This window comes from Eupeodes corollae, chromosome 3, assembly GCF_945859685.1.
Source record: "Eupeodes corollae chromosome 3, idEupCoro1.1, whole genome shotgun sequence".
Lineage (NCBI taxonomy): Eukaryota > Metazoa > Arthropoda > Insecta > Diptera > Syrphidae > Eupeodes > Eupeodes corollae.
Genome location: NC_079149.1, coordinates 66,290,652 through 66,312,210, shown reverse-complemented (window position 1 = coordinate 66,312,210; position 21,559 = coordinate 66,290,652). Strand labels below are relative to the sequence as shown.

General features: G+C 34.0%; 1 protein-coding gene across 4 annotated transcripts in view; it reads right to left on the bottom strand.

The window, feature by feature from the left end:
- Window positions 1–21,559, bottom strand: part of LOC129952956 (uncharacterized) — a 107,056-nt gene that overhangs the window by 7,603 nt on the left and 77,894 nt on the right. For all 4 annotated transcript variants that reach the window (XM_056065940.1, XM_056065939.1, XM_056065941.1 and 1 more), the window contains 8 exons: window positions 21,105–21,241; window positions 20,733–20,810; window positions 20,469–20,608; window positions 13,385–13,460; window positions 13,155–13,307; window positions 5,684–7,263; window positions 5,496–5,597; window positions 5,295–5,398 (listed from right to left, as the gene is read on the bottom strand). In XM_056065940.1, the coding sequence (XP_055921915.1) occupies window positions 5,295–5,398; window positions 5,496–5,597; window positions 5,684–7,263; window positions 13,155–13,307; window positions 13,385–13,460; window positions 20,469–20,608; window positions 20,733–20,810; window positions 21,105–21,241 (2,370 nt within the window). The remainder of the gene's footprint in view (window positions 1–5,294; window positions 5,399–5,495; window positions 5,598–5,683; window positions 7,264–13,154; window positions 13,308–13,384; window positions 13,461–20,468; window positions 20,609–20,732; window positions 20,811–21,104; window positions 21,242–21,559) is intronic.

Sequence of the window (21,559 nt, the reverse complement as noted above, 5' to 3'; positions counted from 1 at the left end):
TCGTTGTGTTGCTGTGACCATAAGGTCTTGACAACCAGCTGTTTGATTCCTTCAGCCTAATAGCGCTGCAGGAAACTATGCATTTAATAAAAAGGTCGATTGGTTGAAGATACAAAATAACGTTTAAGGTGTTTGTTGAATAAGTACGCATGGCCCCTGTGGTGCCCACGCAACCTGTTCTCTTAACCTTCTTTAGCTCATCAATAATATAGGCTAAGAGCAGGCCACCACACAATCGAAATATATGTTAAGATTGGACGTACTACGGCTGTGTACGTCCATAAAATCATCTTCGTCTGAAGTCCCCACTTTTTGCCGAAAGTTTTGCAGCAGGCGTAGAAGGCAACACAGGCCTTCTTAACCCTTACTTTAATATTTAGTTTCCAGTTTCGTTTAGGGTCGAATATAACTCCCAAATATTTTACACTGGAAGACAATGATAAGATTTGACCGTTAATTCGAGGAAGCGTGAAGGGCGGTTCTTTAATTTTGGTGCTAAAGAGCAATAGTTCAGTTTTACTTTGGTTAACTCCTAGTCCACAAATCGTGGCCCAGCTGCTAACTTTCTTCAAAGCTGACTCTGTGATTTCACTAATCACAGAGGTGTACTTTCTTGACACCAATAGCACCAAATCATCCGCATAGGCTACCGCCTTCACTCCACATTTATCTGATTGTATCCATGACCAGAAGCCATAGAAGAGGCGAAAGGACACCACCCTGGGGTGTTCCCCTACTCACGTGTTCGAGGAACTGTAAGAGTACTAGTTTTAAATTTACTTGTGTTCAATAATACTTTTTTATACAGTAAATTGAGTGTCATATACATATAATTTTAATTTTAAGATTCATTAAAAACCCATTTGTTAGATCCAAAGTTGGAATATATGCCTTACCTTCCAATATCTCTCGACAATCATCAATAAAAGGTAATCTATAACTATTTCTAAGATTAATCTTTAATTCTGAAAAGGCCATTACAACTTCAGAAGTAAGATTGTTCCGGAAATTGTTGATTAATTTGTTGATGATGAGTTGATTATATATTATAAAGAATTCTGAAAATAAACAAATCTGAAATCCAAGATTGGCTCAAGGAGCAAAACGTTGATTTTTCAACAACAGCTACATTGACGCGATTGCGGAAGCTGTACAATGAAAAATTCAGGGAGTTAAATCAAAGGGACAATAATTCTGTCGAAAATAAAAATTCAGATAATTCCGCAAATAATGAAGACAATGATTTGATCGTTCAATCCTTCAGCGAGGACTTCAAAATAATGATCAAGTTTCAAAAAATACTCCCATAAATCGGGTTTTTAGTATTTTTAGGAGAAGAAGAAGTTAATATTGATGCACAACTTAGAGCTTTGGAAAAACGCCGCAACAAGAACTAGCTCCGGTGACGATGTTAACCGCCTTAAGTCAATCCGACGTTTAATGAAAACGGATTCTGCTGCTGAATTGTTTTATTCAATTCCGTTACAATTTTTTGTCACATTTTGTCATTTGGTCTACTGTTTCAGAAGCGATTGACAAATAAGGAAAAACCACTTTCCGTTTTTCGAAACTTTCTGTTGTGGGATGTATTCTCAAAATACAAGAGTTGGCAGCACGTGGGAATATTGATGAATTGCAAGTCATTCAATTTATAATAGAGGGATTTCAAGATAATTCTGTGAACATTGCTGTGTTCTGATATACAACATTTAAGCAACTGTTATATCGCTATATCCAATTACGTAGTCAACGAGAATCAAATGAATCATCAATTAAGACCCCGTCTACAACAAACGCAACAATAACAAAAGCACCAGTTTTGAAACCGAGCTTTGATAATTCCAAAATGCTGTGTTGTAATAGCTCAAATGTTGGGCATTTTTCAAGTTCATGTCCTCATCCCAAACGAGAAAAAGGTTCATGTTTTCGTTGTGGTTCTAAAGAACATATTTTAATAGAGTGTCCAAAAAAACTTACTAATCGAGTGGCCCTAGTAAATGATTTCCAGTTCAAGAATATCGAAAATACAAATAGAGAAGCTTACGATCATATTTCCGAAATAAATGATGTAAGTGTTACCTTTTTGACTAATGGTTCTATGCATAGATGTAATACTTTCGTTTCTTTAATTGATTGATTAGTTTAATGAGAAAATCTGCTTTGCAAATGGTTTAGTTAACCAATGGACTCAATATTCTGGTTATAAAGGATTAGGAAATTTAAAATTATGTACTTTTGGAAAAATTCAAATTAAAATTTCCTTTCGCAAGTTAACTAACTTAATTAATATCTTTGTTGTTCCTGATTCAGTTATTCCATATCCACTTTTGTTGGGTCGGGAAACGAAAATTAATTTCACTTCCGATATTCCAACAAGCTTAGCACCTAGAAGACTTTCTTATGAAGATCGGCGTATTGTCAGGGATATGATAAGCGACCTTTTGAAAAATAAACAAATACGACCTAGTAATTCTCCCTATGCATTTCCAATTCTTCTAGTTTCAAAAAAAATCGGACAAGAAACGAATATGTGTTGACTATCGACCTCTGAATAAAATCATGGTAAGGGATAGTTATCTGATTACCTCTTATTGATGATTGCCTAGAGAGTTTGGAAGGCAAGTCATATTTTACAACTTTGGATCTAAAAAATGGGTTTCACCAAGTAAAAGTCTCAGAAAATTCAATTAAATATACAGCATTTGTAACCCCAGACGGACAATTTGAATATTTGCAAATGCCTTTTTATTTAAAAAATGCACCTGGAGTGTTTTAACGATTTATTAATAATATTTGACGTCCATTTATTGCTGAAGGGACTGTTGTTGTATAGATGGATGATATAACAATTACTACCGAAACTACTTCGGAACATTAAGATGTACTTCAAAGATTTTTACGACGATTTACTGAACGTCGACTTAAACTTAAATTCAAAAAGTGCCAATTCGGCTATAATGAAATGGATTTTCTGGGATTCTCAATCAGTGAAAAGTGTGTTCGTCCGAATAATAGACATAATAAAAATACAAAGCATCTTGCCATTCCGAAAACTTTAGATCAAGTCCAAATATGTTTAGGATTATTTTCATATTTCCGCCGGTTTGTCCCATCCTTTTCACATATCGCTACGCCATTACGGAACCCTTTTGAAACCCGGTATTAAATTTGTTTTGATGATTTATGCCTTTCAGCATTTTTTAATTTAAGGGATAAGTTAATAACGTCACCGCGATACAGAATTGCGTTGTGATGAAGTGCTGATGGTTTTGGGGGAATACTTTTGCAAAAACAAGATGATTACAAATTTCATCCAGTTGCATATTTTTCAAAACGTACAACTGCTTCTGAGTCTCAATTTCATAGTTTTGAATTGGAAACCCCATCAGCAATAATATATTCGTTACGGAAGTTTCATGTGTATTCGAGGGTATTCCATTTAAGATTATAATGGACTGTAACTCTCTTACGATGACATTGAACCGTAAAAGTGTAAATGCTCGAATATCTCGTTGGGCACTTGAACTTGAGAACTATGATTACAGTATTCAACACAGAAGTGGCCTTTTAATGGGTCATGTTGATGCTTTGATTGGCTATCCTTCAGCTTGTGTTCAAACTTCCAAAAAACTTGAACAAATTATTTCAGTAATTAATCCAGACCATTTAGACCTGCAATTGCAAAAACCTGAAATCAGATATGATGATATTGTTCGAAAATGTCGGTTAGAAAGAGAAGAACTTTCAAAATTTGTTCTTGGTGATGATTTAGTTTAACGAAAGTTGGATAATGGAAGTTTATTGTTATATGTCCCGAAAGAAAAGGTATCACAAATTATAAGGTTGTCTCATTAAAAACTTTGTCATATGGGTGTTTCAAAATGTCTAGACCAAATTAAATTACACTACTGCAAAAATGAAAGAAAAAATTGAAAAATATATATGTATGTGTATAACGTTTTCTGAGCCAACACATTCTTCTAATCGCACTTTTCACCAAATTCCAAAAAAGTCTATACCATTCGATACCATTCATGTTGATCCCGTCAATTATTTCTAAAAGAAAACAACAAATATTTCTTAATAGATTTATTAAAAGATTGAACTTTAATTCTGAAATGGTCATAACAGAACATTCAATTATTTCTCTCTATACCTACAAGATCAGGGCTCTAAGAACCCATAACCTTCGTTGAAACACCAAAATCCATTGCATTGCCCCAGGGTAACTGTTTCATGCGCCTTATCCACGCATGGGATAATTTGACCATTTTTTCGAGAATGCTCGGGGGATGCGTGATAACAGATTTCTTTTTGCAAAACCTGCAAGCTCACACGTGGTTCCAACAGGATGGTGCGATCGTCGATTTGGGCACCAATGTCCCACGACTTAACACCAATGGATTTTTCTTAAATTTAATTTTTAAAATATAAATCTGCTGCCAGACACCCTGTATAATTGAGTCTAGTGATATCAGAAAGAAGAAAGATAATGACTTCAAACCTTTTTTATCTTACCTAAAATGTTGTTATTAAATTTTTTTTAGACTTATTTTCAATTGGAAGTGAAAGTGTTCAGGATAATTTTTAAAATAACCTTCTAAACCTTTAAACCTTTGGGTTTCTTTTATGCTTCTACTGCTCTTTTTATTGAGAAATTAAAATATATCTGTATAAAAGTAATAGTTACAAATGTCAACAAAAAGCAACCGTTCTTAATTCCTAAATGTTACCATATCTCAAAAACCTGACACGATGAAACAATTTTGTGGCCAGCAGATTTAGTTCCAATGATGAAATGAAACACATGATTGACTTTAACAATAACTCAAAGCAGCAATTATTTTAGAACTACATTAAGATAATTAATTTTATATAGATACAATGTATACATAGATAAATTGTATCTGGCCAAAGAATTTACACACTTTAATATAATTGAAAACATAATATTGAACACAAAATTGCCTTCTACTACCTCGACCTCGACGAAACAGTAAAAGCCAGCCAAACGGAAATGTAAAACGAATTATTTCCTCCCCAAGTCAATACAAAATCGATGGCTTTCTATAACTGCCATTACTGACACTGGCAAGTCTACCCTCTTCCACACCCTAAAAAATGTTTGCTTTGCAGGTGCGATAGAGGCTATATGGATTCACCAACACTCCCCTAACCCAACTACCATCATATACGAATTTTCAACTTCACTTAACAAAAACAACCCTTTTACCGGTCGCTGGAGCTTGTGATGGTTAAGTTTGTTGTCTATTGACAACGAACGGACAACTTACCAACATAGAGTCCAGTGTCTGTGTTCAGCTGTCTTAGCTTGCCCGGTGACCTATGCACAACGGACTTCCGGCCATCTACCTCCAAGAAGCCTTCTTGAGAATTCCTATAGAGGTATATTCATATAAAAGTGTACATAAGTAAAGATTACATAACAATGCACTCCCAGCACATCGAACTAAACAAGCTTCCAATTCACCTACCTTATTGCTCGTACTCTATGCCAGAGCCCATCGCTAACTCTGGTTACATTGAACTGGACATTGGCCTCGCCGGATCCCAAATTGTAACGCAGATGCAGATAACTATAAAAATAAGAACCACATCCACATATTAAATGAAAAATAGTAAAGCGTATACACATATGTACATATGTATAATTTTAACTTACCCGTTTTCAATACCCAACGATAGGTAATCATCAGTGTCGAGGGCACTCTGACGACCTGTCCAGAGAATGACCCCATTCCTCGAGTGGGTTTTGATCCGCAGATTCAAATCAATTTTATAGCTGATTATCTGGCTCATGGTTTCGGCGTCATTGTAGTGAAAATAGCTGTCGGTCCCGGTGAAACATGCCCCCAGGCTTTTTCTAATAACGGGTCCCTGCTCCGAGGACGACGAGAAGGAGGAATCATAGTTTGTGCCTGTTTTTGTTTCTAATTTGTTTGCTGGCACGGTTGTGGTTGGGAGTTCATCGACGCTGTTCTTCATTATGCGTTCCATGTCCTGAAACAATTCTTTTGTATGATAATTCCCTTCATCCACGACTAGAGAATATCCAATGCTGATCCCATTGTCGGGTGTTTGGCCTTTGGTTGTCGATGATGATGATGATGATGATGATGGAAGCTCATGGAGAGGCCTCCTGCTTTCATCAAAGTAATTGTTATATTTTTTATGGTACTTCCACCTATGAGATGACGGTCTTTTGTGCAATCTTTTTCTAGGCTTGCCTGTTGCTGTTTCTGTTGCTGTTGCTGTTGATGTTTCTGTTGCCGACACTACTTGTGTTTCCTGAAGCACATTGGAATCTGCTTGATGGGAACTATGCTTATTATGTTCTTCATTCTGAGACTGACCCTTTTGAAGCGCCTTATCCAAGTCGCTATTGTATCGAGACCTTTGATGTTTTTTTCCAAAGTGTTTGTGGGGTTTCGAATAATGTGTATCGGTTGGGGGCACTTGTGTGTTTTCTTTAGCTGATGGGGGCTTGGGATCGTTGGTTTGCTGAAAGTGTGTAACAGACATATCTAGTAGCTGCAAATCGTTTTCATCGGAGTGGAAGTCCTTCTTGGGGGGTGTTTCAGCTCCTGTTTCAAAATATCGGTGATGGCTGTCAGGTAAATGGAAATCATGACTGATGGGGGCATCGTCGACATACTGGTCGACGGGTGAGTCCTTCGATTCGGCTTCTAAGTAGAACATTTCCGGTGTTATGTGTTCACTCCATTTTGCTTTATAGCCGGGTTGTCTATTGGCAGGCACTGACGTTGGTTTGAGGGTCTTCCGGTTCCTTTTGGATTTGGAATTGTGCGACAGATTGTCTAGTGAATTTGCGCTAGAAAATTGTGTTGATTGACGTTGTGGGTAATGACTTTTATTGTGTTTGGGCGGATAGTGCTTGTTGGGCTGCTGGTGTTGGTATTGGTGTTGTTGTTGGTGTTGGTGTTGACGTTGACGTTGGTGGTGGTGATGGTGTTGATTATTTCCAATTGGTGGGCTGTAGGTATGTGGCGGTGATATGTCTGTAGTTTTGGGGATACTATCAGGGGTTTGAATGCTGATGGGTATCGTCGTATTGCATTCCGGGTTGAACTGACCGCACCGGCATTCGTAGCTCTCCAACAGAGGCAGGCATTCTGAAAGCGGCCCACATGGTTGGGCATTGCATGCATGAGGGCAATTGTCAACGTTTGTTCCTCCAAGTGCTTCACCAACAATAGACATAGTTCTGCTATTTATCTTGACCTGCAAAAAGGAAATGTTTCTTGTCAAACGAAAAAATAAAGGATTTCAAAGGTATTTGAAAAAGTTTGAGACATAATGTTAACGGAAAAACAAAACTGGATTTAAAAGGCTGACTGAATGGAATCACAAACACACGAATGGGAAATGCTACGGAAGTTGTTTTTATAAACTGCTTTAAGGAGAGCTTATATTTTAAGATTGACAATTTAATGGCAAAAATAGGTGAAGAAACTGAAAAACAGTAACCATAATAGTTCTTTTTGAAGTCTTAACACGCAACGAGTTTGAAAGTTCATCAAGTTATTATTTTTGCGTTTATTGTTTTTATTCTGCTTTTTTTAATTTTATCGGATTTCAATCAAAATGTCTATCAAATTTCAATTACAATGTATACATGAGTGTATCAGGAAATTGCCTAGATTAAATTCAGTTCATGAATTTTAGCCGTTAGCTAAGGAAATTAAAATACGCATAGGTATTTATTTTGTGTCGTGCGAAAGGCAATCGAAATGATGTTTTGCATGAGGAGGGGATATTGGGCATTTTGGAATGCTGTTTGTATCAGTCCAGAAAGATTTATAATCAATGTATGTTGTATTTGTATTAAAATATTCTTAATAAATTAATTTTATTCCAATAATTCTAATTGTGTGTTTTTTTTAAAGATATAATATGGAGTTCCATGACTCACTATACAAAAATTGAACTTGTATTGTTAAAAGACTGTAATTTCTACAGAAGGTATTGGCTTATTCAGCGTACAAAAATTTATTGCTTTCTTTTCCATAATTGTTTCATAAAATTTGAAAAATACGTTTACTTGATAGATTAAGACATATTTCTGAATTAGAGAAAGTTTTGCATCTTTGTTGGTAGCCAATACTTACAGTTATGGATTTATAATCCAGGCCTTGGCTTACAGTTTTTGCAAATAAACCAAAATGTATTTACAGTTATGTATTTAATTTCTAAAGCACAATTAAAACCATTCGTATTTTATCTCGTCAATGTTTTTGTACAAAAGAAATTCAAAATTGATATACAGTTCCAAGTTCACTACAAATGGGGTTGCAAATATTGTGGTATCCCGTATTATTTATCAGCTATCATATGCAGGTTTTCCAACAAAGCATACGTTATTTGAAACAAGTGTTTTGTGTGTTTATTGAAACTTCGATTAAACTAGGTGCTGCATGTTGTGGTATTGGTTTACTATAATGTATCCCATTTACGTGATAGAAAAATCGATTTGCTTTCATTTACATATGTACATACATATTAGGGTGTACGTTTATTTTTCAAACTCATTTTATAAACCAGAAGGTTATGTCATAAGAAATAAATAATTTCACAAACTAAATTTCATCCGATTTTTTGAACTCATATTTTTTCAAAGTTTTTGTCAACGCACACAAATATTTTTTCTTAAGACTTCATTCAAAAAATTGTTTTTAAAACTAAATAATAGTTCTTTTTTACCTCTTTTATCTTACTCTTTATATTTGTTCTTTTTAACTACATTACAAAATGTTGTTTTTACCTTTTTCGAGGTTCATCATTAAATTCTTACAAAAACAAATGCGATATTGGTGATTTTTACAAAACTTGCAATATCAAAGTTCAATATTTAACTTGAAATGCGATTCCCTCTTGGGCTCCTAGAAAAAATCAATCTCTGCCCACTAATTCAAAAACTGTGGACAGAAGAAAATTTCGAGTAAAATTGACATTTGATATAAAAGTAAGAATTACAATTCTATCTATCTGGGGTGGAATCGGCAGTGTCGGCCCCAGCCAAACTTGCGCCCTGTGCAAGATTAGTAGAAAGCGCCCCCTTTTTTATATCTCACACATAAACTGATACACAAGCATAAGATTTTCCCACATTACCCAGGAGGTAGACTTTAAGTGCGTTTTTTTATTGAGGTATCCCAAGTAACCCTAAACCATAAACTAAAACGCAACGATGAAATGAGCAGAGGGGAAACGTTTAAACTTGTAAACTTACTTTTCTGACCTTACATTTTGCAAATTCAGAATTAAGATCATCAAAGTCTAAAGAACTTAATAATTCCTTTTCAATAGACAATATAGATAAGCCCACCAATCTCTCTTGAGCCAATGTTGTCCTAAGATAATTTTTAATTATTTTAAGTTTAGAAAAACTACGTTTTCCTGAAGCTACCGTGACGGGATTGTATTAAGGATTTTGAGAGCAATTACTGAATTCGGAGCAAAATCTTCAAGATTTGAACTAAATATAAAATTTAACACACCTGAGCTTTGTGGTGTAACAATCGGGGTTATTACGGTTAACTCTTAAAACAATTGTTCTTCATCTAAATCTTTAAAACTACCTAATGTTATAACATTTTTATTTTTAAACATTCGCTTATGTTACTTCAAAATGAAAAATTGATATTATATGTATCAAGCTGTTCAAACCTTTCTGTAATTGAATGAATTCCTTGATTAAGTATTTTGAAAACATCTGTTTTGAATCTTTGTTTCGGGTCTTATATAGTGTCAGGACATTCATCAGCATAAAGTCTTTTTCTCCGCTGAGATCGCAATGATGAAGCTTCAGAAAACATATTTAGTATTTCTAGGGAACTAGCAATATGCTCGGTTAATTAAACATACCTACCCATTAAATTTTTCATGGGAACGTATTAAAATCAAACTAGTTTTTGTATTTTCTAAAACTCTTATGCCAGTTGACAGATTAACGGACGGACTTTGCAAATATTTACTAGTTGTTTTTTTATATATTAAAATATCAAACCAAATTAGCAGGCAACAAATAAATGTAAAATCAAAAATTCTATTTCCTTACGATTCTGCAATGTTTTTTGCCTCTAGATTTCCTATTTCTGTAAGGGCTTCATACGTTTCTTCTTAATTTGTTTCTCAAAGGCCTCAATTCTTCTAACCTGCTCTTCCATCAAGCCTCAGAAAGGGGTTTCAAAGTAAGACTTGGGATTTTGTACTAATAAATATCCCACCTCGTTGTGAAACTTGAAAAAAAGTTATATAAACATTGAATTGCATCGAAAAATTTGACTGCATATAATAAGCACCGAGCAGCACCATTAACCACTAAATTTAAGGAATGCGAGCAACATGGAACGAAAAATACTCTTGGTTCCAGTGTTCGAATTCGATCCGAACACCCGCTCCTTTTCCTTTCTTATTCGAACCATTATCATAACTTTGGCTTCGACAGTTACTTATTAAAATTCCATGTAATTCAAGCGTGTCTAAAATCAACAGAGTCAGTCACATTCCTGTCTTTTCTTGTCAAAAAATATGTCACTTCTAATAAAAACTGACAGCTATTTTCTTAATCTTAATTAAATAACAAAGGGAAAAACAATTGAAACAATCTGCATTCACTCATAACCTTTCAACAAAAAAAAAACAAACTGCCTGCGCAAGATCGATTCGATTTCACAAAGAATCATCCCTCTTTTCTTTTTCCGTTCTGTTAAATTTAGTATCTATGTACATATTGTAAGCAGGCACTTAAATCTCGTTTCACACTACACGGTTTTGACGGTACGGTAAAACACGATATATGTAGGGTTCCTGTGCTTAGTATAGTGGCTGATCGAACTCCACAGCACGAATAAAATCGTATGATGTGAAAACATGCATTTCGTCACGTATACGCCACTAAGCTTATCGCGCCGCCGCCGCCGCCGCCGCCGCCGTCCGGTGCTACACGGCTTATAATATTCTTTGCGCCTCTAACAAGATGTCGCCGTCAATACCCGTCAATACCGTGTAGTGTGAAACAAGCCAAAAAATGTTGTTTTTACTTTTTTTAAGTTTCATCATAAGGTTTTTACAAAAATGAATTCGATATTGGCGATTTTTACAAAACTTGCAATATCAAAGTTCAATATTGAACTTGAAATGCGATTCCCTATCGGGCTCCTAGGGAATAGCTCAATTGGATGAGGATAGCTTCCTTTTGGGTGAAAATAAAATTCATCATAAATTACTTGAAATTAAATTTAATTTTTCTGTTCTAATTGAATCACAGTTTTGTTCCAATGTTATAGCCCATGAATGTGATTTTAAAAATACTGATTTTGTTTCTATGAACCGATATTTTGAAAGCTTAAATTGGCAAATTATTTATAATTGTAGTAGTTTAGAGATGGTTTTTGCTATGTTTCGGAATGTTGGTATTTTTTCTGAAAACTTAGAAGATATTTTTAATAACTTTGCTTTATTTTTCCAATCGAACTTTTCTGATTTGGGTTTAGATTATAATGAATCACTGAGTCTCAATTCTAACATTAATGTTGGTGGCCTTTCTTTATCGACAGTTGATGTATTAAATGCTTTATTGTCTCTTGATAATAGTTTCTTTATCGCATAGGACAATAAACACCGATTTTTCGAAGGCGTTTGATCGGGTGCAACATAATGTTTTCTTGAAAAAACTTGAATTGCTTGGCTTCCACTCAAATCTCCTAAAATGGATCAGAAGCTATTTGGTTGGGCGAAGACAATATGTTAAAATTGGTGATGTTCTTTTAAATGAAATATAACAATTTTCCGGTGTACCACAAGATAGACATCTTGGTCCACTCCTTTTCATTTTATTTATAAATGATTTATCAAATTGTATTAAGAGTTCTAGATGTCTTTTATGTGCTGATGATCTCAAGATTTTTAGTTCTGAAAGTTCTTCATCAGATGGTAGTAAAATTCAATAGGATATTGGTAATATTACCAAGTGGTGTTTCATAAATGGTTTAAATTTTAAAAAAAGTGTAGTATTGTCACGTTTTCTGAAATAATTTATCCGATATGTTTTGATTACAAAATTGAGAATCAGTTTTTGATGAGGTTAAGAAATCAAAAGGATCTTGGTGTGATTTTTTACTCGAATATGAATTTTTCTCTCCAAATTGATAATGTTATTTTAAAAGCTAACGCCATGTGGGGAATTATTTTAAGAACTTCTAAGTCATTCGAAGATCCTTATACTTTAAAAACTCATTTTGTATCCCTTGTAAGACTTTTACTTGAATATTGTTGCATAATATGGAATCCCGTTACACAATCAAATATTTTAAGGATTGAAAGGGTTCAGAAGAGATTTACAAAAATTTGCTTTACGAAAGCTTTATAATTATTCACCTTATAAGACCAGATGTGATTGAATTGACTTGAAACTTTAAGTATTTAGAAGAAAATTATATTCAGTAATCTTTGCTTACGATGTGCTCAACTCTAACATAAATTGTTCATTTTTGTTGTCTCAGTTTAATATGTGTATTCCATCTCGGAATTTGCGTCCTAGAAATGGTTATTTTCTACATGTTCCTTTTCATAGCACAAATTATGCCAAACATAATCCAATAACTGTTTCTTGTATTGCTTTTAACAAATTTGAGTTTATAATTGATTTTAATTAAAATAGATTAGATATTAAGAAAGATGTATTGAATTTGTTGAAACACTATGTTTTTACCACTGTCAATTAGTAAATAAAATGTTTGATTTTAATGTAGTCTCCATAAAGTATTGTAACTTGAAAGAAGAATAAATAAATAAACAAACGGTTTTCGACCTACGGCAGTTTTAGAAAATTTTGTAACCTACTTTAAGTTAATTTCTCCTTACCTTTCCAGCAAATCTACCAAATCGTGCTAAATGCAAAGAATTAATCTATGTTGCATTAGTACAGCAACCAGAACGCTACATTAATGGTTTGACTTAGTGGACAAGCCAGAATAGAATTTTCATTGTTCTCATTTAAATTTGAACAATCATTATCAAAATTTTATCTTGAAATACCAGATTCTATTATTCCAGATAAATGCAATAGAACAATTCAAATTAATATACCAAATTCAAAATATGAAACAAACCTTTTGTATACAACCCGCAAAGAAGCCTCTGTATCGTATAACTGATGGCAAGAGATCAGAATTAGGAACACCTCCAAGGTAGACAGCATGCGGTAAAGATAAATGCCAGAAGCCATTAGATGATATGGTCATAACTTCTGGAAGTTCGTCCACCTGAAAAAACGAAAAAATTCTCACATTAGAAATTGGTAGTTTTAAACAATCAGAAACAAGCTCAAATGTTAACATACCTTAAGCACGGCCAACCTTGCAGTCCTAGACACTTTTATAGTGTGCCACTGTCCAGTTGTAATGGGGTAGTCACTCCTATGTTGCATTTACAACAAAATTTAAATACGAATTAACGAATGCGTGAAGTAGGAAAATTAAGAGCGTTCTTATAGTTTCACATGTATGTGTATACGTGCATATACGTATATCTATACATAATACTTGTATACATACAAGTTGATATAAAACTAATGAAAATGTTAATGTAAACATTTTCTAGGTATTTTGTTTTTTGTTTTTAGGTTTTAATATAATTTATTTTAACTAGCAAAGGCTTTTCCACTAAAATATGGGTCACTGCTCAAACGAGAGTGCAGAGTTACGTTCTAACTTACAAAGACGATGAATGTATGAAACTTTGTTGGACTTATGTAGCTATGCACAGGTACGTACACTTGTTGGTAGATTTGTGTATTGGAATTTTAATTTTCTGTGGAGTATGTATATGTATATACGTGCTACATGCCAAACCTACAATACACAATGGCGGATCAAAGAGGGGGAAGGGGGTTCGAGTGTGTCAGGACCGCTCTGAGCCATAAAATGAATAGAGTTTAGTTGTATAAATAATGTCTTTATGCATAGACTTGCTTGTAAGAAATCTTAGAATAGTTTTCGAAAAGTTTCTGATATTACATGAAAAACAATTTAAATTGTGTAACGACCTCCAAAGTTTAACCCCTCGAAAAACTATACCAGTATTAAATTGATCCTACAAAGACTTGTAAGAGTATGTTTGATGACTTGGAGATTTTATTTATTGAATTCGTTAAACAAACTTACGTTAGAACTTAAGACTAATATAAAATTTATTCTTAGATTTATAGGTTTACAATGCTTTAAGCAATTTCCAAGAAAAAAGCTAAACTGAAGTATTGAAAAAATGTACTCTAAATGTTTTACTTTTAAAATCATCGCTTAAGGAATAGACCAAAAAGTAATACTTGTTGTAAACTGAAATCAATTGGTTGAGGGGACTGTTTTTACCATAGTTCGATCTGCTTGACATAGGACGTAAAGCAACTTTTCTTTTAATAATTGTACGGCTATAAATAAAGTTTAATTGTTCCAACATGAATGGTGATATGACTGACCCATTGATTAATTTTATAATAAAGTACAGCTGAATGTACTCTCTGTGTTTAGATACCGAAGGAAGATTAATGGCTGAATCACAAACACGCTTCATCCTCGGCTTCATCTGGCGTTTACGAGTTCAGTCATAGGAATTCAATGTATGGCATCACAATTAAGCTTCGACCTCACGTTTCGTTTGACAATCGTAAGGAAAAGAACGTAATGTAACGTAATGTGACTCCAACCGGAAGCTCTAGTTCAATTATCTGAACATTTACTTTGTCTGACAGATCAGAGACGAAGCCGAAGCCGAAGCTGAAGCGTGTTTGTGATTCAGCCATTATGAGTGTGAGCCTATGATTGCACGGTGGAAGTTCGAGCCTATTGTACCATGGGAAGAAACGGAGGCACAAGCGCATGAATCTTCTTTGTACTCCTTTTATTCTGTTTATATGGACTGAATAAAAGGGAGTCCATATTATGCAGCCATATTCCAATATTGGTCTTACAAATGATATATGAAGAAGTGGAAGAATATAAGGGTCGGGAAAATCATGTGAAAACCGTTTTATAAATCCGAGTGTCTTATTTGCTTTCTTAATAATACAGTCATAATGATTTGTAAAAGTGGTCAGAGAAAGTAGGGAGTTTAGTCAAATAAGAAGAGTCTAATTGATAATTGAAAGTCAAAACATTTTGTTTGTGTATAAAACACATTGATTTACATTTGTCTATGTTCGGTAAAAGCTTATTTATAAAACACCGTTCGCGAAAACTATTTAGATCCTGTTGTAGGAGTAAACAGTCGTCAAGTGAGCCAATACGTTTGAAAATTTTAATGTGTTTTATAATAGAAGGTAATTAACAGTAAAGGTACTAAGTGGCTACATTGTGGTACGATAAAATTGGTATACAAATATGATGACTGCTAATTCCTAAAAACTACGTTGTATGATCTATTATATAAGTACGACGAAACCCAACTAACAAATTTATTGTTAAAGCCTTGGGATTTAAGTTTGGAAGTTTTATGGCACAATTTATCAAAGGCCTTACTGAAGTCTGTGAAGAGAAAGTCAACTTGTTCCTGTTTTTCAAATGAATCTAAACAAAAAGAACTGAAATGAAACAGGTTAGTAACTGTTGACATATTTTAAACAAAACCATGTTGACTGTCACAAATTATAGACTTACAATTAAACGATATGACTTTACAAATAATGGACTCAATAACTTAGGGATGACGGACAATTTTGCAATGGGACGATAATTTTTATTTCATTTTTATTAACCTTTTTATGTATCGGTGTTATGTAAGAACTTTTCGGAATTTCATGAAAAATTGAAGATTTGAGCGATTCATTCAAAAGAATATGAAGAGGAAAGGATGAATAAGATACGCATTTTTCAAAATATAAGAAGGAAGGCACACCATCTTAACCACTGCTATAACAAACATCAAGTTCTGAAGCTTTGCGAACGATTTCATCTTCAGAGATCCAAAGACTAATTGAATTCAAATGAGGGAAATTTTGTGAGAGGGCTAATGACTCAGGCGTTTAGCACTCGCTACTTTGAAAGCATCTTTGAACAAATTTGCAAAACATATGTGTTTACATTTTTTTCAGAGTCACGGCTGAGTTCGTTGTTGAAAGACATGCAGTTTGGATACCCGTCAGTATTTCTCTTACATAGCCCCAAGAGTTTTGTGGGTTGTTTTTAATATCGGTTTCAGTATTTAAAATAAAGTCATTATAATGAATATGTGAATAGTCAATAAACATATTTCTGAGAACATGTTGGTTAGAGTTCCTAAGAAAATCGCAAATAAAACCGAGGTAAAAACGTGTCGCAAGTGCAATTCCTTTCACTCATCTTTAATTCCATTTTAGTTCTTTGGCTCTCATTGCCAGACTGGGCTTTTTTAAAAGTGGGTTATTTCCAAAATTGATGAAGTATCAACGTTTTAGAAGCCATATCGACAAAATCATTTTTTCTTATCCTTTTCTTCCTCCTGAAAAAAATGTTCTATAAAAATGCAAGTCTAATATTCAAATGGCATTCTAAAAAGCGAACGCTCATAGGTATAAAATGCCCTGTTTGGACAAAAAGTGCGTTTTTCTGGAAATGAGATTTTTCATCGACTTAAATGAGTATTCCTGGATACATTTACTCTACGTCAATGTTGGATATTTCTTTTAAATGAAAACATGCTAGTTATGCACGATATTTATTTTTCTGGAATTTGAACATTCTAAAGATATTACTCAAATAGCGCAATATTTTCGTTTACCTAGATTTGTTTGTATGTTGAATTCTTAACAGAAAAAGCACGTTTCTTTAAATTTAGAATTATAACTGTTTTGTGTTCTTCATTTTTTAGCTTTGCTTGGCCCCTTTCAGAAATTCATAAAGTCGTTGTATGTAAAAGCTCTTAATAGGTTATATTTAAGATTGCTTTCACAAAATTCGAGTGCGACCCCTCCTGACTAAATTTTTGGACCCGGCCTTTACAATACATAGATTCTTTATGTTGCTTCCTGGCCTGAGCTGAGCTTATCAAAGATTCAAAAAAGAAGAAAAGAGAAGGAAAGGAATTGGCACACACAAATGCAAAACCACATAAAATAGAATTTCCTTATACATAAATTATGCAGAAAATATATTCATTTCCGCAAAAATTTCAGAAAGACAGTTAGGAAGTATAGGTTAGCTGTACGTTCAGTACCTAACCTACCTACATCATAATCTAATCACGTAAATGAATCTTAAATAAATTCTATATGGCCTTTAAACACACTGTTTTGACTGGTAGGTATTTTGAAATCATAAAATTATCATATGAATATATGAAAAGGACCTATACATGTACATACATTATTACACACACACATAATATGTAGTGATAAAATTTGTCCTGCAAACCAAAGTTAAAAAAAAGAGCACGTGCAACGCACTAGACGTGACAGAAGTCAAACTTCTTTGGTAATCTCGAACCTGATGTTTATATACATAAGAAATCAAGACGTTATTAAAGTCTTGCAGGAGGTGGTAGGATATGTTTCGGAACGTTATAAAAGATTTGGACCATGTCGTTATGACGTAACAAAAATCATATTATGTAGACTGAAGGGCGTGTTTTTGAAACTTTTATCAGAGATAGAAATAAATAAATTTTATCCAAAAAAAAATCATACTTATAGTATAAATGCGAAAGTAAAAAAGTTAAGTATTTATTAGGTAGAATTAGTTAGGTATTAATTTTATTTAAAGGACCTTATTGTAAGAAGTAGATATTTAAGCAAATTAAAAAAAAAGATATTGAATTAGTTTTCTTTAAATTTTGTAATAAAATAAATAAATATAAAATTAATATATGTCTTATAGTCTTTGTCTCTTTTGGTTTTTTATTTTTTATTTTGCAATGGCTGTTAATTTAAGGGTAGATTATTATAATAATATTCGTGGGCTTAGAACGAATTTTCTTTGAATGATGTTGCTTATCAGTTTTTGCTACAATATGGTCTCAGCACCAATTCTTTTCTCAATTTTATGTGGTTTAAATTTTCCGTAAATAAGCAAATCATTCACGAGCCCACTCAAATATCGGACGTGGAAGGTCGAACTGGGACGGTCTCAATAATTTCTTCAGGATCTTTAACTGGTCGCTATGCTTCCTCGTTAGCGACTTAGACTCCAGTGCAGATATGATTTTTAGTACGATTCATCTGGGAATGGAAACCTTAATCCCGGATAGGTTTAAAAGTATTAAACCCAAGTTTAAATCATGGTTCGATTCGAGCTGCAAAGAGGGTATCAAGGAGAAAGAGGTGAGCTTCCGGTGTTTTAAAGCCAACCCAACTGAGGAAAACCGGAAAAAGTTTAAGCAAGCCAGGAAGGCATGCAACGCCTATATGAGAAGGATCACATTATTACATGACCAAAAATTAAAGCAAAAAATAATGCAATGTCCCAAAGGCAGTAAGAATTGTTGGTCATTTGTAAAAAACATGAGAATTTCTTCCTCTTCCTCTTCCTACGCTTGTTGTCAATGACACTCCTCTAGTTAGCTCTATTGATAAAGCTAACTTATTTGCCAGGTAGTTCGCCGAAAATTTCACCAATGAATCTATGACACCTTTACTTTTTCGTACTCGAACTGTGGCGAGAGTTCTTAAAGATCTTCACATTCATAAATCCCAGATAGTATCCCCTCTATTATTTTGAAGAGTTGTTCTTCCACGCAAGCAAAACCACTGCGTAAGCTTTTCCATATATCCTATTCTTCTAGGCTCGTTCCGACTAGTTGGAAAACCGCATTTGTTCAGCCAATCCCAACAAAATTTGAACCTTCTTCTCCCACCAATTACCGACCGATAGCACTAACGTCTCTTCTTTCTTTTTTTTTTTTTAAATTAGCAAACATTAAAAGGGTTTTTTATACCTTTAATATGCCAAAGACACAGTGTGAGCATTAGGGAAAGAGGGAAGGGTTGGATAGGAGGTGTCGGTGTACATTGGTTTTAAATTTCTGAACATTGCAATGACAGGGAAAGATAGAGCGTGGCAAGGCGTTCCACATTCGCGTAGTACCGCTAAAAAAGAATCTCTGTACTTTATAGTACGTCCGAAGTTGGGCTCAAGGGTAAACTGATGGGCATTCCTAGAAGCGCGGGTATTACGGTTAAATCGTTTAAGGGGAGGAATGCAAATGGCTATTTCACTAGAGCATAGTCCGTTAAAATAACGGTAAAAAAGGGTGAGGCAAGAAACCTTCTTAGGTCATGGAGACGCTGATTAATTATCAGCTTAAGATATATCTTCCTTTTTTAACAGACTATGATTTAGTGAAATAGCCAGTTGCATTCCTACCCTTAAACAATTTAGCCGTAATACCCGGGCTTCTAGGAATGTCCATCAGTTTACCCTTAAGCCCAACTTCGGCCGTACTATGACGTACAGAGATTAATTTTTTAGCAGTACTACGTGAATATGGAATGCCTTTCTCTTGCAATATTCAGGAATTCAAAATCAATGTACACCGAAACCTCCTATCCATCCCTTCCCTCTTTTCCTAATGCTCACTATGTGTTTTTGGCATATGAAAGGTATACAAAACCCTTTAAGTGTTCGCTAATTATAAAAACAAAAAAAAGCACCATTAATGGAATATTTTAAAATTCTAGTACGCAATTTTGGTCTGTGAATTTATGACCCCACGTCAACATATTTGACAAATTAAAATGTAGGAATATTGTGAAAATTCACTCGTCAAGAAAATAAGCCTGATCAAATAATACTTTTCCAAAGGATTTTGTAGCTCTGAGCTCAAATTTAAAATTACATCAGGTCAAGTTAAACGGTGTTTTGAAGGCCAAGCTAAGACACAGTATATGCAAAGTGTTGATTTTTATCTTCTAGATACAGTTTGCTGCTTTGCGAAAATTCTCATTAGTTATGAATCTTTATTTGACTATTAAACCTTTTGAAATATATAATTTCATTATTTTGAATAAAAAAAACGATTTAGAATAAGTTTTGGTGCCGCATTCGAATATGAACTTTAATTTAATTATTTACGAATCTTATATTGACGTTTATCAATAAATTATTTCAAAAACTATATGTGCTTTGTTTGGAAAAATTGCTTGTTATCACTACAATTATAATTTCGAAATCGTTTTCATTTTTTTTTTTGTCAAAAACCGTTTGAGAATATAAGTGACTCAGTATTTTTCACGTTTATATTGATTAATTGAAGAGTAACAACTAATAAGGGTTTTAAAAAAGTTTATGAAATACTGAAAATGATGAAGATGTTAATCTAAATTTGAAGTTGATAGCTTCAGAAAGTCTTATACACATATACGCATAAATGTACAAACATTATATAAAAGAGTTAGAAAAAATATAATAAAAAGACAATCACGCAAGTTGAAATAATTATAAAAACCAAATTTTACTAACCTCACTATAGCTGGACCACTTCCCAAATCAAAGGAAAACTCAACAAACCCCATATCCAAGGACAATCCAATAAAGTCTCCATGATGTTCATGGCCAGTGTATAAAATAATTCCGTCCGTTTCCAAAGGCTTAATTACAACCTTCAAACAATCAAAAAAATAAAAGAATATAAAATGGCAAGTGATGTGTGTGCGGAAATGTGAAAAGAGCTTTTTCCAAAACAGCTTATTAGCACAACGAATGAACAAAACAAATTATACCAACCTGAAGTTCAAGCCAAATAAGAGCACTGTCTCCAAGGGGTGCATATCGCAGGTAAGACGATCCGTTAAATGAGGGCACCTGCAAAAAGAGGAAAACAAAAAAAATCGAGAATATTTAATGCACCGTACTTAAGGGTAATTATTGTAGTGATGACTTCAGCATCGTTTCGTGCACCCTTAACACCCTTCTGCATGTTGTTTTTGTTTTGTATGTTTTTTTTTCTGCCTTACAACAACCCTTCACTCGCTCTGTGTATGATAATCTCTATAGGATTTAGGTGATAGGCTGACATTCATGCAAAAAGGGGTTGTGGAAAAACCCCAAGTGGCGAGCGGATAAGAAAAGTCATCCGTATGTGTATTTTGTATTTACTTGCAAGTCTAGTCTAAGTTCACAGAGATCTCCGACGAAGCCCATTGGACAGAGGCAAATTGCACCTTGATCGGATGGCAAACATTTTCCTTCATGCTGACAAGGGTATTTGTAGCATTTGTCCGTTGTGCAGTCCTCTGAAAATATATAAAACAAAGGTTAATATTAGGTGTGCTGCTGTTGCTGAAATGGGTGTATTATGGGGCGCATTTCCATATGTTTGTAGGGTTATGCTTAATTTTTAATTAGGTTTGCATTAAACAATACGTCATTATGGTGTTTGCGATTGCATGCATTTGCCGTGTGATAAGCTTCCTGGGTAGAGAATATGTTTTGTATTAAGGATTGTGTGATAAAATTCAATGGGTAACCTAAGCTTGGTGTGAAATACTTTTCTAAGGTTTCTTACCCTCGATATAACGATATATGTACATTCGTATGCATATTTATATTCA